General features: G+C 39.9%; 1 protein-coding gene and 1 non-coding gene across 3 annotated transcripts; one reads left to right on the plus strand and one right to left on the minus strand.

Moving 5' to 3' along the window:
- Positions 1 to 13,528: 13,528 nt before the first annotated feature.
- On the minus strand, positions 13,529 to 13,638 carry LOC123640890. Its single transcript, XR_006736123.1, has one exon. It is a non-coding gene; the product is annotated as a U6 spliceosomal RNA (small nuclear RNA).
- A 2,074-nt stretch (positions 13,639 to 15,712) lies between these two features.
- YARS2 (tyrosyl-tRNA synthetase 2) lies at positions 15,713 to 23,716 on the plus strand. Of its 2 annotated transcripts, XM_045554045.1 has the most exons (6): positions 15,714 to 16,302; positions 16,423 to 16,535; positions 17,375 to 17,542; positions 20,650 to 20,805; positions 21,117 to 21,287; positions 23,373 to 23,716. In XM_045554045.1, exons 1-6 carry the CDS (start codon positions 15,754 to 15,756, stop codon positions 23,530 to 23,532), a joined length of 1,317 nt encoding a protein of 438 aa, XP_045410001.1. In that variant the 5' UTR covers positions 15,714 to 15,753; the 3' UTR covers positions 23,533 to 23,716. The 2 variants fall into 2 exon arrangements, with proteins under 2 accessions (XP_045410000.1, XP_045410001.1); XM_045554044.1 differs by having other exon boundaries at positions 15,713 to 16,535.
- The last annotated feature ends 1,717 nt before the right edge of the window (positions 23,717 to 25,433 follow it).

Below are 25,433 nucleotides of genomic sequence, written 5' to 3' on the forward strand. Positions count from 1 at the left end.
GACAAAACACCTTGAACGTGATGCCAGCATTTATCTTTCAGTCTTGTTTGAGAATCAAGTGGCAACTTCCAAGCTCTGTGTTCAGTAGAAAATATCATGCTTTGGTCAGTTCTGCTTAACAACAAGGCCAGTTCTGAGGGGGGACTCCCAAGTTATGCAACAAACGGGGAATTTTGAGAGAGGTGGAAAGTATCTATTTTGGCTGAAAACGGAAATGAGTACAAAAATCATCTGAGGGCTCCTGAGTTTCATCTTAAGAGAGGAATGTAAACCGTAGCTATTATTTTGTTTCCTTCCTTCAGTCTTTTTGAGTCACAACATCCATTCAGGTGTGAACTCTAGAAACCTGCCCACCTGGGATTTCTAGACACCCTATCAGCTGAGGGATTCATCTAGTGAACTCTCTTTCTAAAAACGGCACTAAGGAACATTTAGTGGGATAGTATGACAGTTATTACCTCAATGTAAACGTAAAGAAGCCAACATATCTCCAAAATGCTTAATCAACTTTCCGCTGGATTATATTAAGGCTCTGCCATCTTTGAACAAACCTAGACCTTTTCAATACTATTCATCCCTTCATTCATTCAACAAAAACTTATTTGGTACCTGTGACGTGTCAGACACAGTGCTTGACACTAGTGATATGATGAACAAGATAAACGTGATCCCTACCCTTGTGGAGCTTACACTTTATAGGGTCTGTGGCTTCACTGAAAATTGGCGACCTCTGTATAACACTGAGTGGTAAAGAAAAAGTTTCCTTTATAAATCAATTACTCAGAATTTTTGTTCTAAAACTATTTCCCATGAAAAACCATCTATTAGACCTTTAAAATGGGCCCAGTACTGTTCTTAGTTTCTACCTGAAGAAACGGGCAATCGTAGCTGGAGAGACAGAATGCGCACATACAGATCAGCCCCTAAGCCATTCATTTGCTATTTAGCCTAGAAGGCTACCGAAATTGAAACGGGAAAAGCCTACTCCCAAACTTACCCTAAACGAATGATTTGGACTGACAGCGATGGTTCCAGGTGGCTGGAACATCACTCACAAAAGTGAAGTACAAGCAAATACCTGTAAAGGCCTTAGGTCAAAGCATTAATCAACACTAAATCCCGATTTTCAGCAGATGTATTCATCTCAAACTCATTCACGGGTGCTCACCTATACATAGACATATACCCACCAAAAACAGCCCTCCCACTCAGATGGTTCATGGAGTGCACAGCTTATTCCAAGGGGTTTAGAGTTGTTTTGAAGAAGGCAGCAACTTTAGTTATATGTCTAAAGCAATACCCCTGAGATCACAGCAATAATTCGCATTTGTGGGGTGCACACTGCATTGTCTCCGCAAGGCATCTCTTACTGTCTCAAGAGGCTCCTGGGGGTTAAGTTGTCCAAGGCCACATAGCTAGTAAATGGCAGAGCCAGGATTCAAACTGACTTCCAGACTTCAAATGCCATGCATGTACTTTGAAACAAAATCTAAGACGATTGCACAGATTTTCCTGTTTATTCATTCTGTCTATTCTATGATATTTGTTTCCACCTTCTCCAAGTTTCATCTGGTGTTCAAGGAAGCACGTACCACTGCTGTGTCGAGGTTAAATGGTCTGTTCAGCTATCTCTTTGCTTTAGAGACTTCCTGAAGCTCGGGAAATGACAAGCTTGGTTATATTGTCCATCATTCTGATGTGACACTTCCCTTTATCTTATCTTTAACAACCTCTGACATATACAGAAACTTACTCTTAGACCTGGACTTTCTCAACCTACATTCCATTCTGGCATTAGCATAAATGGAGCTAAATTGTAATAATATCTATGAAAATTCCATTATAACTAGCTAATACAATACCTACCACCCTCCATCCTCTAACTAACTAGAGCCACATTAACTTGCCACAGTTCTCCAGACCTTTCATAATCCTGTGTCTTTGCTTATACAGTAGTGTTCACATGAAATATCTTTCTCCCTATTTCATCATCCGGCAAACTTCCTTTCATCTCTCAGGATGTAACTCAAAGGAAATTTTTGTGATGATGTCTCATATACCCCAGGCAGAGTTAGTTGTTCAAATTGTTGTTTAAAGTTCTGTGGTCCTATAACTTTACCAGTAACTTACGGGGTGGTAAGATGATTGAGGTCAGGACTGGTGTCTCAGTCATCTGTGGATACTCAGCTTCTCATGCAAGGTTGGACACAGAATAGGGGCTCTACAAATTTTAATTATTGAGTAGGTGAATCAGTGAAGACAGCAATACTTGTATTTGGAAATAAATGTGTCCTCTGCAATGTTTCTTGTAGGACCTCCTACTTGGGAAAGCGAGTCCTTTTTCCTTTGGTAGTAGCATCCCTTGACTCAGCTGCTCAATTCAACTTACCTCCTTTACCAACATCATTTTCCAATTTTTCTACACTTTAAAGTGTGGCTAGTATTCTAGTCTGTTGTAAAGTGTGGGACGTATTATTTTCAATGTCTTAATTTACTAGAAGTATCCTTTGGTCATTGTTCCCCACATTTTTTGGTAGGACCCTCAGTGTGGCTGTTCTGTGCCCTTCTCTGACTCCCTGGCCCCTTCTCCTTGGCCAGTTCTGTCTCCTGGGATGCCATGGCACAGTGTAAAATTCTACATGGGGGAAAAGCACAAGCATTAATCCAAGTCTCTTAGACATAAATGAATGTCTCCTTCTTACACTAAAACCACAGGTGGGCAAAGCAGCGGGGTAAATGCAGTCGCTCATTATGAACAAGCAGAGCTGAATCAGTGCAAGAAAGGACCTCATAGACACACGTATGTGAGATAGGACAAAGGCGAAAAACAGGCTCTGAAGGCACCTGAATCTAGGTTCAAATCCCAGATCTGCCACATAACATCTGAGTTACCTCAATTTCATCACCTGTAAAATTGTTGTCAAAATTATAGCTATGTCATAGAATTGTTATATTAATACCTGCCAATTTATAGCATCATGGCCTTGAATTGTCACCTATTAAGTGAAACACTTGGACCAAGAGATCAACAGGTTTGCTCCAGCTCTCAAGTGTCCTGGGATTTCGTTGTCTCACATGTTCCTCTATCTCTTCTATTAATTCCTTCCTTAGATTTAGAAAAGAAAGGGAGTTAACTGTCATTGTTTACCACCAGTCTTTTAGGTTTGCTGTTGATTGACGGGTCCTTTTTCCCTAAACTCTAAATCCCCACAGACACATACACAAGAACTAGTTAATGGACAACTCTCAGAGCAGCTGAACTGCTTTCTTTTGGACAGGGGAACTCTTAGCTCAAAGGTTAGATTGAAGATTGTTTTCAGTGTATCTGAAACATCGGTTTCTACTCTTTCAGGTCATAAAGCATCAGACAAGAGAATTGTGATTATATTCAGCAATGGTTTAAATCTCACAAGAAAACTATGATGACTTCTAAATTAGTCCACTTAAAAATATAGAGATTTTGAAGAGAATTCAAAATGCAATTAAACAGTTGGAAAAAAAAACGTGAAAACTGTTAAAAACTAGAATCATTTAGCTTAGTTAGAAACGGCAGAAGGCAAACTTAATAATGGTCTTTAGGACAGGAGTGGGGGCTCACACTTGTAATCCTAGCACTTTGGGAGCCCGGGGCGGGAGTGTGGCTTGAGCCCAGGAGTTTGAAGTTGCAGTGAACTATTATGCTACCACTGCACCCTAGCCTGAGCCACAGAGCAAAACCCTGTATTAAAAAAAATAAAAATATGCCAGGCACGGTGGCTCACGCCTGTAATCCTAGCCCTCTGGGAGGCCGAGGCGGGTGGATTGCTCGTGGTCAGGAGTTCGAGACCAGCCTGAACGAGACCTCGTCTCTACTAAAAATAGAAATAAAAATTATCTGGACAACTAAAAATATATACATATAGAAAAAATTAGCTGGGCATGGTGGCACATGCCTGTAGTCCCAGCTACTCGGGAGGCTGAGGCAGGAGGATCGCTTGAGCCCAGGAGTTTGAGGTTGCTGTGAGCTAGGCTGACGCCACGGCACTCTAGTCCGGGCAACAGAGTGAGACTCTGTCTCAAAAAAAAAAAAAGAACATTCCCCTTGTGAGTGCTTGGTGTTAGCAAATACACTTTCACTTTTCTCTATGGCCTTGCATCCAGCTTTCCTGGTCTGTACATTAACCAACGTTTATTGGCCTTCTTAATGTAAGGATATCCATTATGAAAGAGCAGTTTCTAATCTGCATCCTCTTACACTGCTATGAAAGGCAAAGATAATTATAAGGGATGTGGGTGTGTGAGCTCTATGCTGAGCTCTATGCTGAAAGTCTGCATTTTCACAACCACCAGGGCCCATCAAGCACCTTCCTAGCACTTAGAGGAGAGCTGGGACCAAGACCCCCCGCAAAGCCCTCCCTTTCAGCTCGTGAGAGCACTGACTGCACCATGCCCACCTGGGGGCTTGAGAACATGTCCATCTTTTTACTCAGGATCATGTCATGTGCCTCTCACACTGGAAAAGAAGAAAAAGGAATGCTTCCCTCTTGTCTTTTTGAGGACATACAAGCCTCAAGACCACCACAGTCCTCACTGATTGGAGGAGAAAAGCAGCTGGGGTCAAAGGTGGCTACAGGTTGGAGCTATAATAATAAAGTGGATAAAATGTGTCAGCCTTTGCCAAAGAGGTACATTATTGTTTCAACCCTGTCAACAACCTCATGAAGTAGACACTATTGTCACCGTATTTTCCTTATTCCTTTGAGGCAGGGTCTCACTCTGTCACCCAAACTGGAGTGCAGTGGCCTCATCATAGCTGACTGCAACCTGGAACTCCTGGCCTCAAGCGATTCTCCTGCCTTGGCCTCCCAAATGTCACCATAATTTAGATGAGAAAGCTGAAACTCAAAGTAGCTGAGTACCTTGCTCAAAGTCACAGGCAGAGAGAAATGAAGCTGAGGTTCAAGACCACATTCTCTTACTCTAAAGCCTGTTTCTTAACCACATTCTGTGGAGGCCCTGATCAGGGAGACTCTCAACCAAATCCTGCAGGCTCATAAAGCTCCAGGAGCAGGATGGGGGCTACAGGGGTGGGTAGGGACCAGCTCCCAAAGATGGGGTACTTGGGGTCAGCAGGATGTCCAGCAGCAGAACAGAGGTTGACATGCAAGTCTTGAGCTAACCCTCACCCAAGGACTCCTGCAAAATCCAGACCCCTGGCTAAGCCAAACAGAGGGAAGAATAAAGGCCCGGGAGCAAGGCCATGGATAAAACATCAGCACTCAATGGGCTAAGCTGAGGAAAAGCAGTATCAGGCAGGGTAAGACCCAGGCTGGACTCAGGATTCAAACCAACTATGAAAATACAGGAGTAGATCTGAGTTTAGACCTGTTTGGATTGGGATCAGCATCACAGACTCTTTAAAAGAAGAGGGTTTTCACAGAGCAGTAACAACAGGAAGGACTGACTCATTATTCCAGGAAAGGGTCCCTCTGTCCTCTCTTCTCACTTCAACTGACATTTGACGTGTGGATGAATACCATCAAGGCAGTGTGTTCAGCTCTCAGAGCAAGGCAAGGTTCTGTGTATGTGCTGTAGGGCCAGGGCTTTGTCCTTAGAGCCTTCATGGTTCTTACAGAGCTGATGTAACCATGAAGAGAGATGACATTTATAATGATCTGTACGTTTCCCCCAAATGGTTTCCCCATTGGTGCACTGGCATTTGGAGGGGTGTGCATGTGTGTGTGTGTGTGTGTGTGTGTGTATATAAATTTACACAAATCCAAATGCCCAGTCACCAGTGGTCTTGACCAACAGTTGCATTTACTGTCTATTCCTTAGACTTTGTATGTTTTCAATTCAGAGCTCTGGGCATCCTGATGCCATCTTTTCCTGCCAGTAGGATTTCATTTACACCCTAAATGCTTTCAACAGGAGATAATGCTGAACAATATCCTCTGCTCAGTAGGTTAACTTCCATTGAGGCATTAACAGGAATATCTTTTTATCCCAAGAAGCACACCTGGAAGAACAAAGCAAGCTTTGTTTCTCATCTGAACAAATAGGTTCAGATGATTTATTCTTGTTTTTTGGTTTATAAAACATAACACTACCCTTCTTTCTTAAAGCAAAAGTTTTTTTTGAAGTCAGAGCCACTGCAGATATATGATGCAGAGTTTATAGGCTCAGGGTGGAGTTTAGAAGGAAAGGCTCACCTCTGATTTATCTCTTTGTGCCTAGCCCAGGACAAGGAAGAAATAAACCCAGAAATTCATTTGTCAAACATGAACTGATTTAGAATTTATTATTGGGCATAATCATAGTGCATTTGTCTTAAACATACATACTAACCATTTCTTTCATATTCCTCTCTATATTTGATTTTTACAACAATTGATCAAGTCAGCAAACAAATATGTGAGTGCTTACCTATAAAGCACTATGCCTAACATTGCAAAGGACATATTACTCATATATTATTCACATTTCTTGCTGGTAATAATTGCTAATACCTACTAAAAGTTAAAATCACATACCCTTTGATCAGGAATTGAATTTCTAGGAATTCACATTACATATGAATTAGTACATGTGTAAAATGGCATATGTAAGAGTACTCATACAGCATTATTTGTAATAGCTAAAGACTAGTGCTATTGATCATCAATACATGTTAGTTAAATTAAGTTATAGCTTTTTATGAGACTATAAAAAAGAATGCAGGTGCTTTTTCTGTACTGGCTGGAAACTTTGCCAAGGTATAATGTTAAATTAAAAAAAAGAAAGATGCAGAAGAGTCTTTATAGTATGTTATTATTAGTATTATATACAATATATTTGAAAAGATGCAAAAGAAACTGGTAACAGTTTCTGGAAGAAAACTGGACCCATCTTTAAATGCCTCAAATTTGACCACATAGGCTTTTGACATTAATCCCAGGATATGATGGTCAAATGGCAAAGATCACAGCTCTTAGTATGTATTAAAGAGTTATTTTTATAATGAAAAGTAGTACTGGCTTATTCCTAGTCATGTCTCTTTTATATATTTTTACATGTGGGAAATCCAAATTTACTTTCCAATTTTTCACCCAATTGGCAACTTATCCAGTCTTTGAATGGCTTCCAGGTCCTTTCCATCTTGGACAGACTCCAAGTGGACTTTAAAAGGAATAACTCCCTCCATGTTTGCTTTGTATCATTTCAGTATTGCCAAGAACAATATTTTGTAAAGTTAACATAAATGCATATGTCCTTAAATGTTAAACTATGAGGGAAATAGATTGCCTGAGAGAAAACAAGACTGCAAATAAGAAGAGTGAGCAAAAGAAAAGAAATCTGCCAGAAGTCAAAAAAGAACAAGAAAAATCAAGGATTAAGTTAGCTGGGGTCTGAAGTAAGAAGGATTGTGTGTGGGCATTAAGAAACTAAAAAACCATTAAAATCTAGTTTAAAAATATTCCCAGCAGGGGATCCAGGGAAGATTAACCACTGCAGGGGGTTGGCTAGTAGGCACTTTGTTCTGAACTGCAGGACAGTCATGTTAAAATGGGGTGTGCACCCCATAGAAGGTGCAGATTTATCCACTGGGAAGCATAGCTTGTAGCTTTCCAGCCCCCTGCAGCACAGAAGAGCATATAGGAGTCGGGGATAAATGTCAATCCATAACTAGCTCAAATGGCATCAGACTACGAGAGCCTGATGAGTTCATCTCCCAGAGCACCTGAGCAGCAGCTTCAGTACAAGCAGACTGTAAACTTCTGATGAACTATAAGCTCTACAAGGACAAGAATCACTCGTCTTCTTATCAGTTAAATTTCCAGAGTCTAATACAGGTCCAATATGTAATAAATAGCTCTTGAATAAAAAACTACTTTAAAGATCTTGTGGAGAGTGGTTAAGACAATGTCCTTAGCTGTCAGAATGATCTGGATTCAAGTTCTGGTAAGTCTCTTCATCTGTGAATTTTTGTGAGAATTCAGTAAAACAATGCAGGTAAAGCACTTAGCACAGTGCCCAGCACACTTACTAGTGTTTGTTTCACTAGTGTTTGTTGCTATTATTGGCATTATCATTACCAAACTTTGGTGTCACTTCATACACCAAAATATTCTATAGGAGGAAAATGTGGCTTTCAACTACAGGTCTTTAATTACTGATAAGCCTGCGTATTTTCTATATTTTATTCGCTCCAGTGGGCTTTATGTGGATGTGTGATTTGCTCATTCATTTACCTATCGGAGTATTAGACTTCTCACTAATTACTAAGCATTCCTTACATATTTCAGATATGCTTAATAAGTTGTTTCTTACATGTCTTATAAATATTTTTATTTATATCATTTCTAAAAATTATAAGAAGTTATTAACCTCTTCATCTATGGCCCCACCCTTTTTTAATTTTAGAGAATTCTATCCCATCTCCCAATAATATATGTACACTATTGTTTCTTTATTTCATTAATATTTTATAACCACAATTCTAATGGCTATAAAACATACCAGCAGGAATTATACCATAATTTATTTAATCAGTCCTCTACCTTTGGATATTTAATTTTCTCCAATAGCTTGCTATTTAAAATAATAACCTGACATGCATCTTTGTGCTTTTCTTTTCTCATATTTTGTGTGATCAAGATCACAATATGTAAACATTTCATTGTTCTTATACATATGGCCATTCCAGCATTGTCTTACTAAATAACTTCAGTGTTGCAGCTCTGTATGCCCATTCACCCTACCATTTTGACTATACTGGCTGGGCACGGTGGCTCACACCTGTAATCCTAGCACTTTGAGAGGCTAAGTTGGGAAGATTGCTTGATGCCAAGGGTTTGAGACCAGCCTGAGCAACCATATCTACAAAAAAATTGAAAAATTAGCTGGACATAGTGGCACACGCCTGTAGTCCCAGCTACTTGGGAGGCTGAGGCAGGAGGATTGCTTCAGCCCAGGAGGTTGAGGTTGCTTTGAGCTATGATGACACCACTGCACTGTAGCCCAGGCAACAGAGCAAGACTCCATCTCAAAAACACAAAATGAAACAAAAAAAAAAAAAAGCAAAACAAAAAAACAGGTCAAATATTACTAAAGAGAATCAATCTGTATTTGAGAATCCTCCACAAAACATTAGGAAGCCTTAACTAAAAAATTTTTTTATTAACTTGTTTTCCAGAATAGAAACTTTAGACAGAATGTCCATATAATTTATTGTCAAAATAAGACATTTGGGAGAGTACAAGGTGTCATACTAGGAATTAGGCCGAGACAAGAGGTAGATAAACCAGGGCCATCGTCACCTACTTAGGGGAAGCTTTCTCAAGTATATAATGTGGGCTAATGTTGGCAGTCCATAGGGAGTATCTCAATGAGTGGCATGCTATATATTTGGTCACAATCTGACACCATTGTGTTCCTGGTTCCCACTCCCCTAAACCTTCTCTAAACTGTGCTTGGAGAAGAGTTAGATAAAACACATAGTGACAGGAGGGGACACGGGTGTCTAAGATTTCCTTTGGTTTTAGAAAAAGTAGCTATGGGAATACAAAAGAATTGTTTCATTTGCTGTTCTGTTAGTGAGAGCCTTCCAGTTTGGCTTCCCACCCATGAGCAGCTTTGAGTGAAATCAGTGGTGGCCACAACTGCTTGGATCTGAGCAGAACTGCTTAGGTCTAGATTGAACATTTCTGTAAATATGATATACGTTTCATTGGTTAATTGCCACTTTCTAAATCTTCATTTTTCGAAATATGTCACAAAACAATTTACAGCCATGTAGACATGGACTTAAACTGGCTTCTGCTACTTAAGCAAACTTCAATAGGGGAGGAGATAGATGAATACATTTTTAATTTCCTCTCTGGTATGGTGGCTTAACTAATGAAGGTAAAGCTAACAAACAATAAATGTGACCTTTGTCTAACATAATAGCAAACAAGCATCTCAGAATTTTAGAGCTGGATGAAATTTTAGAGTTAACCTAATATAACACATTTATTTTTAAAATGAGAATACCAAGGCCTAGTGTGTTGAGTGACTTATCTAAGGATGTTCAGCTAGTTACGGATGAGCTGAGACAACTACCCATGTTTATGACTTCTAGTCCGGTGGTCTTGGGACCACTGATCTTTGTGTCACCACTCAGAACCACGTTTTGTTGTTGTGAGGATGTTTGACTTTTCCTCTTGGGGCAAGTAAATGCAAAATATTTGTCCCCATTATAATGTTATAGAACACTAATTAGAGAGATGTTTTCAGACTTGCTTCTCAGTAGATAATTGACCGTTCAGTGCTTGCAATAGAGGCACATACAGCTTACATTGAAGACACTGGGGGGAAAAAAGACAAAAATAGGCTTAATCAAAATGAAAATGCTCTACAAAACAGACTGATTGCTTATTGTTTTGCTTCTCCAATGGAGATATAAATTCACTTGGCCTTGATGGAAGGACAATGATCAGATGATTGATCTGCTTGTACACTGTGTCAGAGAGACCAGAAAATTACCAAGGGAACTTAAGAAACAGGAAAATTCCAAAATTTATCTTCACTAAAGACATTATCCTTTTGAACTAAGCTTTTCAAAATGTAATCATAACTGGTGTCTCTGAGATCCTGTTTCTATGAGGGAAGCCTGCTTTTCTCATCACTTTAGCAAACAGCCAGGCAGGCTGCATTGCTTGCCAGTGAGCCCTGAACCTTGATCCTCACAAAAAGCCTGGGAGACAAAGTGCTGGTGAGGACTGCACCGGCCATCACCAAGCTCAGAGCAGGAGACGGTGTCGAGGAAAGGGTTCTATGAGGAGAAGAATTTCAGTGCAGCAATTATGACGGGAGACACAATTGCAGAGTGAAACGGGCAGAACCGTTTGAATTCAAGTCTACACGTCAGTCACCACCCTCGTGCAAGGGATGTCCTCCCCTGGTCATATTCTCAACAAATGTTTCTCTCGCACAGTCCCATCCTAATCTGCATGTTCCTCGATAATTATCTAGAAGTCATTCTCTGTCTCTGCTCTAAGGATTAAGTGTGGGAAAGGACCCCTAATCAGAAAGAGAATGTGGGTGAAGGACAGGACTATTCAGAGAAATGTAACTTCATAGAACAATTTCATCTCCATGAGGGCAGGGATCTTTCTTTGGCCCATGAATGTGTCCTAAGCCCTTAGAACAATGCCTGACTCACAGAATACTTTTAACAAATATTTGTTAAATGAATGAGCCAACTTCTGTATCCTTAACCCACTAGGATGGTAAGAAATGGCCCATTATTGGGCTTCTTCCCCCTTCCAGGGTTTGACCAAAATTTGATCATCATACCTCAGGAAATAATATCTCTACTTTCCAATCTGTTCTGGTCATTCTAGCTATCTTTGTTGGCCAAGCCTGCGGTGGTTCTCTAAGACATCCAGCTGGCACTCAGTGCTTCTCTGCCTGGCAGAGCAGAGGAACCCTTGGTGAGGCCAGGAGCCCCAGGTCTGAAGGGTATCAGGTCTTCCTTTGAGGCCAGGAAACAATGCACAGCTCCTCTGACAGATGTGGGCAACAGCCAGGGAGCTCTTGGCCAGGTTTGCGTGTGTGTTTGGGGGGCGGGGGCAGGTCCCTTTAAGCTAAAGGGTTCTACCTTTTTCTTTTCTTTTTTTTTTTTTTTTGAGACAGAGTTTCACTCTGCTGCCCAGGCTAGAGTGCCGTGGCATCAGCCTAGCTCACAGCAACCTCAAACTCCTGGGCTCAAGCAATCCTCCTGCCTCAGCCTCCCGAGTAGCTGGGACTACAGGCATGCGCCACCATGCCTGGCTAATTTTTTCTATATATTTTAAGATGTCCAGCTAATTTCTTTCTATTTTTTTTAGCAGAGACAGGGTCTCACTCTTGCTCAAGCTGGTCTTGAACTCCTGAGCTCAAACTATCGGCCCACCTCGGCCTCCCAGAGAACTAGGATTACAGGCTTGAGCCACCACGCCCGGCCAGGTTCTTCCTTTTTCTTTTCTGCTTCTCTAAGCTGATTTCCTCAGACTTTATCCTATCTTATGTTTTTGACTTTGGGAAATAAAAGCCACAAGAAGTTCTAGGCTTACTCTGCATGCCTCCCTGATTCGTACCTTCCTCAAGGCACTGATGCATGGACTTTGCTACAGACTTAAATGGATAGATAGAATGAAAAGTGGAAAAGGAAAGATTAAAACACAAAGCACCATAAATATCTGAAAATATTATCCAGCCATATAGGTACAGGACCTGGTGCACATGGTTAAAGCAACTCTGAGACCTCATGGCTATTCCACTGGCTACACAGCAGCTTAAAATTAAGAAAGAAAAAAACCTGAATACATCCTTCTCTAAACTCTAATATGGAAAGGAAATGCACATTTGGTAACTGTTTTTCTTTGACTAATTATCCTCCTACAACCAGCATTTATAAGAAACTAATCTCTTCTATAAAATGCTTGAATGTTATGATGACTACCAGCTCAAAAAACATTAAAGCCACTTCAATCAAAGGACATACAATAAGTTTCAAGACACTTGGCTTATGTGAATTTATATTTATAATAGAATTTAATAGTCTTTCCTTTTCGTGAGAAGGATGAGCATTATTTATTTAACATTTTAATACATTTTAGGGGCACGACGAGCCTGAATAATACAAGCATCTTTTCCTTATCCCATCTAATGCAGAGAAGCTTCCTGGAAGGAACTAGTTTGGAAGGAAAGGGGAGCAATTGCCTTGCAGGTGAGGATGGGCAGAGTGGGAGGATTCTTTAGGCCTTTAGATGTGGGTTTCAAGAATAATGAAAACAGGAAGTCATGTGAGAAGATGCAATTATGAGGCAGATTGATTTATAAATTATTACACAAAGACGACAAAGGCTTGAAAGCAACCTTTAGAAATTCTTTTCCTGTTCCCAAGTGGTAGGAAAAAGGAATGTCATGGAAATACTTCAAGAGGGAAAAAAAGCCATAGCTAAATCCCTGAAGTAACCTACAATTTCTCTTCCTTATTCCTATCAGCTCCCTTTTGCACCACTTATGTTCCTGAAGAAACCTGTCTATACTTTAAGTCTCCAAGAGAAGTGATTATAATGATCAGAATTCCTCCAACTCCTTCGTGCTATCATTTTGCTGTGACCTTGGGACAGCTCATATTTCAGTCCTAGCTGGATCTCTGCTGAAATCTGAGTACATACCATGCTAAAGACAGAGAAATGCTTCAAAATTAAGTAGAGACCAGTTAAAACACTATCACTCTTTACTCTGTGCCTATTGAATGCTATTATAATTGTTTACATTTTGAAAACCAAACCATATAATACAGGGATACTTTCAAAGAGAATATTTATGTGGCATTTTGTTGCAGGAAAGGGTAGTTGCAAAATAGATGTGCCCCTAATTCAGGGTTAGCTAACCTCAAGTTATTATAGTTGGGATAAACCATATTTTCTAAAATACTTTTTAACATGTATTCATTCACTTTTCAAGCCAATGAAAACATCAAGAATCAACTTGGTCACCTTTTCTTAACCCAAGTCCAAGTCTTGGGTACAGTCCCATAAAATTTTTGCCATAAAAGTTTTTTTTTTTTTATTCAGAGGCCATGCTAATCTTTTCTTTATCATTCCAATTTTAGTATATATGCTGCCCAGCTCCAGAAATGCGCACTAATTCCAAAAGTTTGAAAGTCCCATCCTACCTTCTATTATTCCTGTCTTTTGGGCAAGCCTTGTTTTCTCTATTATACTGACATAAATTATGAAAGGCAAATAATTGATTTGAATGTATTTTCCAAAACTATTGAGGTCATTGTGCTCCTGTCAAGCCTTACATAGCACCTGCTCTGATACTACCTTCTATACCATTCTTTGCTACCCCTTCATGAAATACAACTAAACTTAAGAGGTAAAGCAGAACTCAGATCTATTTTTTTAAAGACTTTATAATAAATTTTGATCCCAGGTAAAAATTTTCTGTTTCTCATCATGCCCAAAAATTCTTCTTCATTAAGCACAGGCCATCAAGTAATGCTGACATACTTTTCTAAGAAATAGAGTTTCTTGAAGTGACTAATTAAACCACAATATGAAATCATACTTTCTGGTGTAAAAGTACTCACACCTTTAAAAGCCTTTATGTCATATTGACCAGAATCCTCAAGAATGAAAGATTCCCCTCTGAAAAGGTTCAAGTCTTCCTATGTGTTAGGTACTAAATAGAAAGCACCTTTTGCTGTGGGCTGAGGAGCATTCCCTGCTATGCATTCTGAAATCTGTCCCTAATCAAAGTGGTGGGACATAAGACTGCAGATCAACAGGTTATAATTGATTTTCAGATATTTTGAATAACAACATGGGAGAACACACCTGATTGTTTTCTTCAGCATTTGGGATTATGTTATATAGGCTGTTCAATTAGTATGTAAAAAATCCTATTGAAGTTACTATTTGGCAATAAGAAACTAAATTCACGGATAATTACACATGCAAAGAAACTAATTAAAATAATATTTCATTTTGTTAAATGACTTTATAACGTTAAGAAATGGAAAGGTCCTCCGGGGAATGGCTTGGAGCATGACGGCCCAAGGCATGCACTCCCACAGCTGCTGGGAGTGTTGGTTGCTGATGGCTCACACCTGAGTCTCTTTCAGCACATCTCCCTCCGCCAAAAGCGTTGCCTTGCATTTTGCTTCCTCCCCATGTGCACCCCAAATTTAATGAGTAGTCAATAAGAGGGTAAAAGGTCTGTCCTCTTGCCTCAATTCAGGATGAATTTTCTGAAAGGAAATCCCAGCCCCAGAGCTCACTATGAGATTGTCTGAGGTCTCTAATTACAAATGGTTCACAGTTCAGCTTCGCCCTCTGTCCATCTCTGCTTCCCCACTCCATTACCGGTGTGTTCCCAAGAGCACGCCCCAATTATCCTCCGCCCACAAATCTCCAACTTAGATCCAGGGAACTCGACCTGAGACAGTTGCTACTGAGAGTGGTCCTGGAAATCTGACTCTAAAATGAGATTCTGGAGCTGAATCACCTGCCAGCCAGCTTGTCAAAGAGAACGGCATCCCTGGTGAGTGGAGTATTCAAAGCACCTGCCATGCTTGGCCACGTGATTACTAATTTGAATCCAATCATGCCAAGCTGTGTCCCAACCTAACTACCTGTATTTAAAATAAATAAAAAGACATAGGACTTAATGCATTTAGTGTTTTGACTTTCTCTGGCTATAGCTCGGACAAGACTGCCACCTCCTGGAGAAGCTAATGAATATTGGGGACGGAGGCGCAACTGGGGAATCAGCACTACGAAATTGCGTTTCGTCGCCATCTCCGTATCTCTACATGACAATTCCTAACCTTTATAACCTCTGTGAACAGGTTTTTGCGTAGAACCAAGACTTCAAAGAACTTGCACATCACAATGTTTTTACGTGAAAATTTAAATAAAAGTTATTTGTAGAGCACTATGTACCAAATGCTTTAATTCTTAATCCTCACAACAACCCTATGAGGTAGGAACTATCATCATAAACACATATACACTGCGGATGAGGAAACTGAGTTTTCGGAACGTTAAGGCTACAGGGCCCCGAGGCGGAAGCACCACCCGGATGGCCGGAACTCCAATGACCGGCTAAAACACAAGCTCCGTTACTAAGGGAGCGCCTCGCGCACTTCCCGGGCATGCGCAAAAGGCACTGACGCACTTCCCCGGGAGCGATGAAAGGCGGGCCCTGACCGGGTCGCTACGATCCCGGCGTTCCTTGCGTGCCGCCACCGGGATGGCGGCGCCCATGCTGCGGCTTTTTTTTAGGGGCTGGTGGTCTCGTGCCCCAACCCCGTCAGGAGTCTTGCCCCTGGGGAGCCGTAAGGCTCACTCGCGTGCTCAGGGGCTACTGGCGGCGCAGAAGGCTCGGGGTCTGTTCAAGGATTTCTTCCCGGAGACGGGTACGAAGTTAGAGCTCCCGGAGCTCTTCGACCGGGGCTCGGCGGGCAGCTTTCCCCAAACCATTTACTGCGGCTTCGATCCCACAGCTGACTCGCTTCATGTGGGGCATCTGCTGGCGCTGCTGGGCCTGTTTCATTTCCAGCGAGCGGGCCACAACGCGATCGCGCTGGTGGGAAGCGCCACGGCGCGCCTGGGAGACCCGAGCGGCCGCACCAAGGAGCGCGAGGCGCTGGACGCGGAGCGCGTGCTGGCTAACGCGCGCGCCCTGCGCCGAGGGCTCGAGGCCCTGGCGGCTAATCACCAGGAGCTCTTCAATGATGGGCGTCCCTGGGGCAGCTTCACCGTGCTGGACAACGCAGCCTGGTACCAGAAGCAGCAGCTGGTGAATTTCCTGGCGACAGTGGGCGGTCACTTTCGCATGGGCACGCTGCTGAGCCGGCTGAGCGTGCAGGCGCGGCTCAAGAGCCCCGAGGGCATGAGCCTGACCGAGTTCTTTTACCAGGTGCTCCAGGCCTATGACTTCTATCACCTGTTTCAGCGTTATGGATGCAGGGTCCAGCTGGGAGGATCTGATCAGTTGGGCAACATCATGTCCGGATATGAGTTCATCCACAAGTAAGAGCCTTTAGACCCAGGAGACATACAAGGCCAAATAATTTACACACTAGTTAACCTGTGTTCGCAATTAGGATTATGGAGTGCCACCATTCGTTGAAGCCCTGGTTGGTTTTATCCCCATTAAGCGTCTGCAATGGCTTTAATAACACTGCTAGTGAGAACTAAAGGGCCAATTTAAGGGTATTAAGAGTAAAGGGCGTATTCTAGAACTCTGGGGCAAATAGACTACAGGTCAAGATTCTGTGTGTCTGTTTTGCTTCCCCTTAAGTCGCCTTCTCAGTTTCTGAGAAACTGTTGTTCAGGTTTGGTTTGTACCTGTGCGTGACTGGGCCTCCTTGAGTAACACTCTGCCTTAGCTCTGCACCCACCATGAAGCTTAGTGTTACTTTTTGGTTGACATCCCCAAAAATTTTTTTCAACTCCAAATATTGACAAGTAATGGAGGTTTTAATAGCATTTTCTTGAGGGAGATGAAGTAGAGGACTAGCCCAGGTGCTACAGAGCCAAGACTCATTTTTAAAACGTCTCCTCTAGTGTCTCCTCCTGGCTGCCCTTTCACCCCACTTTGCTCTTCCCACGCAGCCTTTCAGAATCTAGTCTAGTTCCTAGTTATGCAGCACCTCCCTTTGGCTTGCCCAGAGCCACTCGTGCAGTTGTAGTTCAGAATGGCAAAATAGAGTGAATGCTAAAACGGTACATAAGAGGGACAAGAATCCAGATTTAGGAGATCAAGGAAGTTTTCTTGGAGCCAGTTACTCGACTGAAATCTGAAGAGTGAATAGTGGAACCTACCACTACTTGTGTGTGAGGCACATAATGAAGTTCTTTATGCATAGGTTGACTGGAGAAGATGTATTTGGAATCACTGTCCCTCTAATTACAAGTACAACTGGAGCAAAGCTGGGAAAGTCCGCTGGCAATGCTGTTTGGCTAAACAGAGATAAGACATCTCCATTTGAATTGTATCAATTCTTCGTCAGGCAGCAAGATGATTCAGTGGAAAGGTGAGTTCTTAGTAGTGGCTGAGAAAAATAAACACCATAAATTCCTGATGTAATTTTGGCCATTGGATTTCTATGTACCCTTATAGTTCTTTGTTTTTTATTTTGTCTGTTTACACATAAACCATTACATCACAGAACAGTGCAATTTTAATGTGTTCTAAAGTTAAAACCTTTTTGTTGGTCAAAGCAGAAAACAAACCACAGCGGTTGGCTAGAAAACTTAGAGCCAAGTTTGTGATCCATATCTAGCAAGTTTGTAGGATTTTATCACTTGCATATTCTAGTTCTTTCACTTCTCTTAAACTTTACTACCCTTATTTTCCCTTTGTCTGTCTTCTCTCAGAAATATGACTCTAAAGATCCTTTTTAAAAATGATCTTCTGGCCGGGCACGGTGGCTCACACCTGTAATCTTAACACACTGGGAGGTCGAGGTGGGAGGATCGCTCGAGGTCAGGAGTTCGAGACCAGCCTGAGCAAGAGTGAGACCCCATCTCTACTAAAAACAGAAAAATTAGCTGGGCGTCATGGCTTGCACCTGTAGTCCCAGCTACTCGGGAGGCTGAGGCAAGAGGATCGCTTGAGCCCATAAATTTGATGTTATAGTGAGCTATGATTGGGCCCCTTTACTCCAACCTGGGCAGCAAGCCCAGACTCTGTCTCCTAAAATACACACACGCACACACACACTTGAGCAAATTAAAGAAGACCTACATAAATGGAGAGTTATGCCATATTCATAGTACAGAAAGGTATCAGTTCTCAATTTTATCCACATACTCAGTGCAATGCCAACCATCTCTAAACAGGCTTTTTTTGTGGAACATGACAAGCTCATTCTAAGATTTACATGGAAATAAAAAGAGCTAAGATGGATGTTTTTGAAGAATAGAGTGGAAGATACCATGCCTTATTACAAAATTACAGTAGTTAAGAGGTTTTTTTCCTTTAGATTTTGGAGCATGCTTGATAATATAGTCCTAGGGTTTTGATGTATCAAGAACTGATAATGTTTTGAAGATTTCACTTTCTATCTAGTTCTAGTGTATAGAAATGCAATTAATTTCAGTATATTACCTTTGTATCCAGCAACCCTGCCAACTCAGTTATTAATTCTAATGATGACTTCTAGGTGTAAAGTACAAGTCTAAATGTACAGTTAAGAGACTAATGGAACAAATTAGAGAATCCAGACAGCCTATGTAGTCACCTTACCTCTGAAAGGTGGCACTGCAGTTTGGTAAGACAGCCTTTTCAATATATATCGCTTGGGTAATTAGATGTCTGTACTGGGGGTGGGGGGTGGATGGAACTTTAACCGTACCCATAGTACACAAAAGTCAATTCCAGGTAGATTATAGACCTAAATCTATAACAAAAGATAAAACAATAAAGCTTTTAGAAGATAAATATTTTTATGACTTCAGGATAGAGAAAGATTCTTAAACAGGGCACAAAAGGAAAAAATTGATAGACTAAATTAAAATTAAGATCTGTTCATCAAAAATCAGTTAAGAGTGGGAGAAGATATTTTCAGTACATCTACCTAACTGATAAAGAGCTCGTATTCAAATTAATGTAAAGAATTTCTCTAAGCCAGTGAGAAAAAGACAACTCAGCATAAAAATGGAAAGAGACTTGAGCAGGTACTTCACAAAAATCCTACCCAAAGGCCAAAAACATATGAAAAGGGTGCTTAGCCCTAATAATGTGAAGAAAAATATAAGATAAAGGCACAGTGAGATATTACAGACCTTCCAGAATGGCTAAATAAAAGAGCTGGCAGTACAATGTGTTGGTGAGAATGTTCGAAGGTGAAGCTAGAGTAAACTTATAGAACCACTTTGGAAAAACATTTGGCAGTATCTACTAAAGCTGAATGTGCACGTACCCTATGATCCGGCACTTCCTCTCCTGGGTGCATACCCAGCAGAAATTAGTGTATGTGTACATCATGAGAAATATGTGAGGATTCATAGCATTAGCAATTGTCCAAAAGCAGAAACAACACAAAGGTCCACAGTGGAATAAATAAATACACTGTGGGAAATCCATAGCATGGAATGCTGTACATGCAGCATCATGGATGCATCTCCTAAATATAAAGTCTTAAAGTCAGGCAAACTAAGTGATACTCTTTAGGGAGGCATACTGAGTTGTTAAAAGTGTAAAGAAAAACAAATGATTGCCATGAAAGGTAGAATAGTAGTGAAGTTGGAGGGGACGTGGAAGTGTGTGATATATTTGGGCTTCCTCAGCTAGGGGTAATGTATTTCTTAACCAAGGTGATGGTTCCATAGATGTTTGTTTTATAATGATTCATTAAGCTGGATCTTTGTAATTAATGTACTTTTTTCTATGTGTTATGTTTCACCAAAGAAATGTTAAAAAAGAGGCTACATACAGGATGATATTATAGTCATGCATCTCTTAACAATGGGGATGCATCGTTAGGCGATGTTGTGGTTGTGCGAACATCAGAGTGTACTTACACAAATCTAGGTGGTATAGCCTATTGCTCCTAGGCTGCAAACCTCTACAGCACATTACTGTACTGAATACTGTAAGCAGTTGTAACACATAAGTACTTGTATCTAAATGTAGAAAAGATAACAGTAAAAATATACTATTATAGTTTTATGGACCACTGTTGTATATGCAGTCTGTCATTGACCAAAACATTGTTATGTAAAGCATGAGTGTATTTATGTCAATTTTTAAATTGCACAATACTTCTTATTTATGGGTACATACACGTAAGAGTACAAAAACATGCTTGGGAAAGATGCATACAGATTTGGATTCGTGGTTATCTCTGGGGGCAAGGAAGGGAATGCAATAGGACTAGGGCTTCCATCTTTATCTAGACTATTCCATTACTTTGAAAAAGGAAAGTTCAAAAACAAAAATGACAAAATAGTAACATCTTAAACCTGAATGGTGTGTGCATGGATGTCTGTTATTTTCAGTACCTTTCTGCATGTTATGTTTTATCTTTAAAAATACAAATTTTAAAGTAAGCAGGATATTCTTTAAAAGGTAAGGGAGCTGGAGATAAAAAATTAGGTATGTGACATAAATGTAACACTTTATTTTTTTGTCCCAAAGGTACCTGAAGCTCTTCACTTTTCTGCCCCTTCCAGAGATTGACCACATTATGCAGCTGCACCTCAAAGAGCCAGAAAAGCGGGGTCCTCAGAAACGACTTGCCGCAGAAGTAACAAAGCTTGTTCATGGACGAGAAGGACTGGATTCTGCTAAAAGGTAGCCTTTTATTATAATTAATACTTGATAAAGTTACTTAGTTGATAGACACGAGAAAACTAGGAGGTATGCTGTTTTAGGGTTATCTTGTCATTTATCACTGACAAGAATTGTCAGTATTCAAGTGCTTTAAAATAGCCCGTTTCTTGGAAAGATTATCTTACATTATATTTCTGAATTATACCAAATGTAATAGATGTTTCAGAAAGCTTCAGTCTGGAACATGGGCACTCCATAATTGGTTGATGGGTATTAGAACATGTATTTGAATAAGCACTTTCATAATATGGCCCTTAAAATATGTTTTTCAGGTGTACACAAGCCCTTTATCACAGTAGCATAGATGCACTGGAGGTCATGTCTGATCAAGAGTTAAAAGAGTTGTTTAAAGAAGCTTCATTTTCTGAATTAGTTCTCGACCCTGGAACAAGCGTCCTAGATACATGTCGCAAAGCAAATGCCATTCCAGATGGTCCCCGAGGGTAAGATTATTTAACTTTTAGATTCGTAGTTAATTCACAGCATGTTTCTAGAGAGGGTGTTTTCCTGATAATGCTTTAATGACATCTCATTCCTTATAGAAGTTAGATTAGTCTAAGAATAAAGTAAAAACTGAGAGTACTTATTGTTAAAAATACCTTAAGTTTTCTATAAAGTACAGTATTCTATACTGTCTCTTACTAAGTCTAACCCAGTCAGTTTTTCCTCCAACATTTGAAAAGTCTTGTGTTTGAGGGACCACATTGTTCAGTAAATACAGCCCTGAGGGAACAGATGAAACTCTATCATACTTGGTCTGTATCCTCTTTATTTTGAGAGGCAGGGACAGTTACCCAGCCTATTTATTAGTTAAATTTATGAAAATGAAAGCATATAATTTCATAAGACTATCAGGAACTACATAATATTCCCTTGGGAATTGCATTTTTCTTATTCAAGAAGTGAGAATATTTTAATTCCTCAGTTATGTGGTATTACTAGGGAATAAATACGATGTTCCACAAATAGTAATTGGACATGTGATTGGTTCTCATCCATTTTAAGTGAGCAGTGAGATGTAGAAGAAAAGCTTTTAGTTAGCAAGAAGACCCTGGCTACCTCATCTACAGGAGTTCTAGCATACGTCAAAGTTATCAGCCCATGGCCACAATTATAAATAACATTTGTTATATTATAGTTGCTCTTTCAATTGTTTTGGATTATTTGCCTCTATCCTGAAGAACCCTAGATTACTCCATATGGAGGAAGGACCCATTGTCTCCCTTTGTATCACCTGCCAGTCCACCTTATTGATTCCCTATTATGCCGGTTTATTTAATGTACACTGAATTTGAGCATGGTGTCATATACTTCCCTACAGTGAGTCACTGATGCTAAGGATTTTCCTCACTGTGGAAGCATTTTTCATTTTCTTCTGAACTTACGGTGTGTCTGCTGATATGGGAAGTTTCACCACTACGTAAAGATGACACCACATCTGATTTAGCCAGTTCTAAGTAATACTGATTGTATTTTTTATATTGTATAAACTAAATAGGGTTGGTCTGTGCATTTAAACAAAGCAGAACATGATCTGCAAACTGTAGCAAACAGACTAAAATAATGCTTCATCTTCATAAAGGAAAGATTTTCTGTCCTTGAATAATCTAGACTAGAATTTATTAGATAAGCTACTGATTTTCTATTTCTGAAATCAACCAATTTCATTTTTAAGAGAATTTTTCTTTTGCTGAGCATAGTAGCTCACACCTATAATCCCAGCACTTTGGGAGGATGAGGCGGGAGGATGAATTGAGACGAGCCTGGGCAACATAATGTAGCAAGACCCTCATCTCTAGAACAGATAAGAAAAATTATCCAAGCATGGTGTGGTGCACACCTGTAAGTCCTAGCTACTCAGGAGGCTAGGGCAGGAGGGTCATTCGATCTCAGGAGTTCAAGGATGCGGTGAGGTGAGGTGAGCTATAATCAAACCACTGAACTCCAGCCTGAGGCACAGAGTAAGACCCTGTCTCGGGGGAAAAAAAGAAAAAAAATTTCTTCATTTTATTCTAACAAACAACTTCCTATTATTTGCATAGTCTCAGAATATAATTTGCACGGATTTTTCAGTTTCCTAAAGATTTCTATAGATAACACTGTAGTTGTGACTTTTGTCTCATGGGTACCTTACTAAAAGCAACATTGTTCTTCCATTTTTGGAAGTTTCTTTTCTGTGACTTCTTTTTGGAGAACATTCCGGAAAGTACCTCCATTATTCCTATTCACTTCATTTTAAAAACTACCACCAACCAAATAGTTCTATTAATAGCAAGAGCTGTGAGATAGCCCAACTCTTTTTCTCCACTAACCAAGAAACCTACCATTACTATTATGCCTTACATCTGCTCCTTCTGAAGAGCATTTAAAGGAGGCAGAATCTAATAGAGTAAGCTTGAAGGTTGGAACACTTCAATGCTAAATGGTGTCAATTGGAGAGCCTCTGAAATTTAAGGGAAATAATCTTTTGGGGGGAGAGGTCAACAGTGACTGGATCACTCTAGTTACTAAACATTTTCTATTTTTAGGTATCGAATGATAACAGAAGGTGGAGTCAGTATAAATCACAGACAAGTAACAAATCCTGAGAGTGTGTTAGTTGTCGGACAACATATTCTCAAAAATGGACTTTCTTTACTTAAAATAGGAAAAAGGAATTTTTACGTTATAAAATGGCTTCAGTTATGATGAAAAATCCTCTGGTTGTTCAAACAAACTTATCCATCATTCATTCTCAAGACATGAAAGGTTGGCTCCAGAACTTACACCTTCGCTTATGCAAATCAGAAAAACAGTGGAGTATACACTGTGCCTCAAGTGTGAGTAATTTCATTATTTTTATGGGTTGGTTAATAAATAAGGTGTCTGTTTAGTGATGGGATATTTTATTTCTGATCCACAAACATTAAGGATTATCATCAAAAACCATGATTTCCAGGGTTAATCTTTTTTATAAAAAATTACATTTCATGAAAGAAAGAAATGCTGTCTTACCTATCCCTACCCTTCTTGCTCTCCTTTTTGAGAGATAAAAGCAAAAGCAATGAAAGAGGTAGTACAAGGAAGGAATTGTGGGTTTTTACATCAGGTAAGGAGCATGGATCTCACCAGTGTTATGTAGTCGTTATAAAACCAGCAATGCCTCTAGTATCCACATTAGAAATGGGAAAAACCACTATTAGAAACTTGTAAATTTCTGGGTTTTTTTTTTTTTTTGCTGTTTAGGAATAAAGGACAAAAGTTAGATGAGGCCAAAGTTGGCATTAGAAATTAACAGTCAGGAAGTTTCTTTTCTAAGAAAACAACAAAAATCAATACTTGACTTTCCAGGCAGTGTTTCTAGTCCCTTACCTGTGTTCCACTATAATTCTGTTGACCCACAGCCTTGTTTTTTCAGTGAATTCCTAAGGTAACAATATCTTATAAATTTAAAAACTTTTTAATTAGCTTTAACTTTCAACTTCTGCCGCTAAGCTGACTGCACCTTAAGTAACTGAAAAGTAACCAAAGAAATAAAAGAGGCAAATATTATACCAAATATGCAATCGTGAAAATATCAAAAGGTACCCAGGTAAGGAAAGTGTTCAGGTCAAAACTTAAAGGATTTAGAATCAAGACTGAGTTCAGCTCTGCAAACATTAGGCAAGTTAATTCTCCAGAACTGTTTCCACATCTGAGAAATCAAGGTAATGGCACCCCCATTTCCCTGAGGATCAGGTGAATCACACACAAAATGGTTAATCATTTCTTCTGAAAACCTTACAGGCAGCAGAGCATGGCTTTAGTGTTCAAATTCTAGCCATTTAACTACCTGGATAACTTGGAGCAAGTAATGTCTTTTTATATGCAAAAATGGAGATATAATACCTCATTCAGTAGTGAGGATCCAATAGGAAGAAAGTCATATAACTTTTGGGACACTACAAGGTGTATTGTTCCAAAGTAGATTTAGGTGTTAAAAAGCTATAGTTTATTTAAACCTTTCTCTTGGAGAAAAGTTAGGAATAATTCAGTTATTGACAAACTTTAATGTCATTTCATACCAGCAATTTTATTTATACAGCAAGAACATGCAAGGTGTCTATTATAAATGTCAGAGATCATCTCTACATTTCAGAACTTCACTAAGTTTAAGGGCCAACAAAGGAAGTGCTTTTTTCTTTCCATTTTAAGATTCTTGCCTGTGTTTTTCTTTGTACCAAGTGTGTAGTACTAGCAAGTGCATTATCATAGCATGTATTGAAAACTAACGTTTTCAATTTGAAATGTTTGATGTGGAGAAAGGTGCAGCTTAGAAGTTTTTTCTTCCTTACAAATTCAAAAGGCTAGAAGAGTAGTCATCATCTAATATACTATCTGGAAAAAGTATATCACGGACGGTTATAATTTCAAAACTGATGTACAATGACAGAATAATTTTCAAGTGTGCTAACAAACATTGTGGTAGCATGTATTCTGTCAAAATGGTATTATTAACAGATTCAAAGTAGTACCACATATCAGACTAATTTGGAGATTTTTATGTTTGAGATCAGTTGCTGAGCCTGTTGTTTCTTAGTAAATGTGCTGTAAGCGAAAGTTAACGTACT

Source organism: Lemur catta, chromosome 6 (assembly GCF_020740605.2).
Source record: "Lemur catta isolate mLemCat1 chromosome 6, mLemCat1.pri, whole genome shotgun sequence".
Lineage (NCBI taxonomy): Eukaryota > Metazoa > Chordata > Mammalia > Primates > Lemuridae > Lemur > Lemur catta.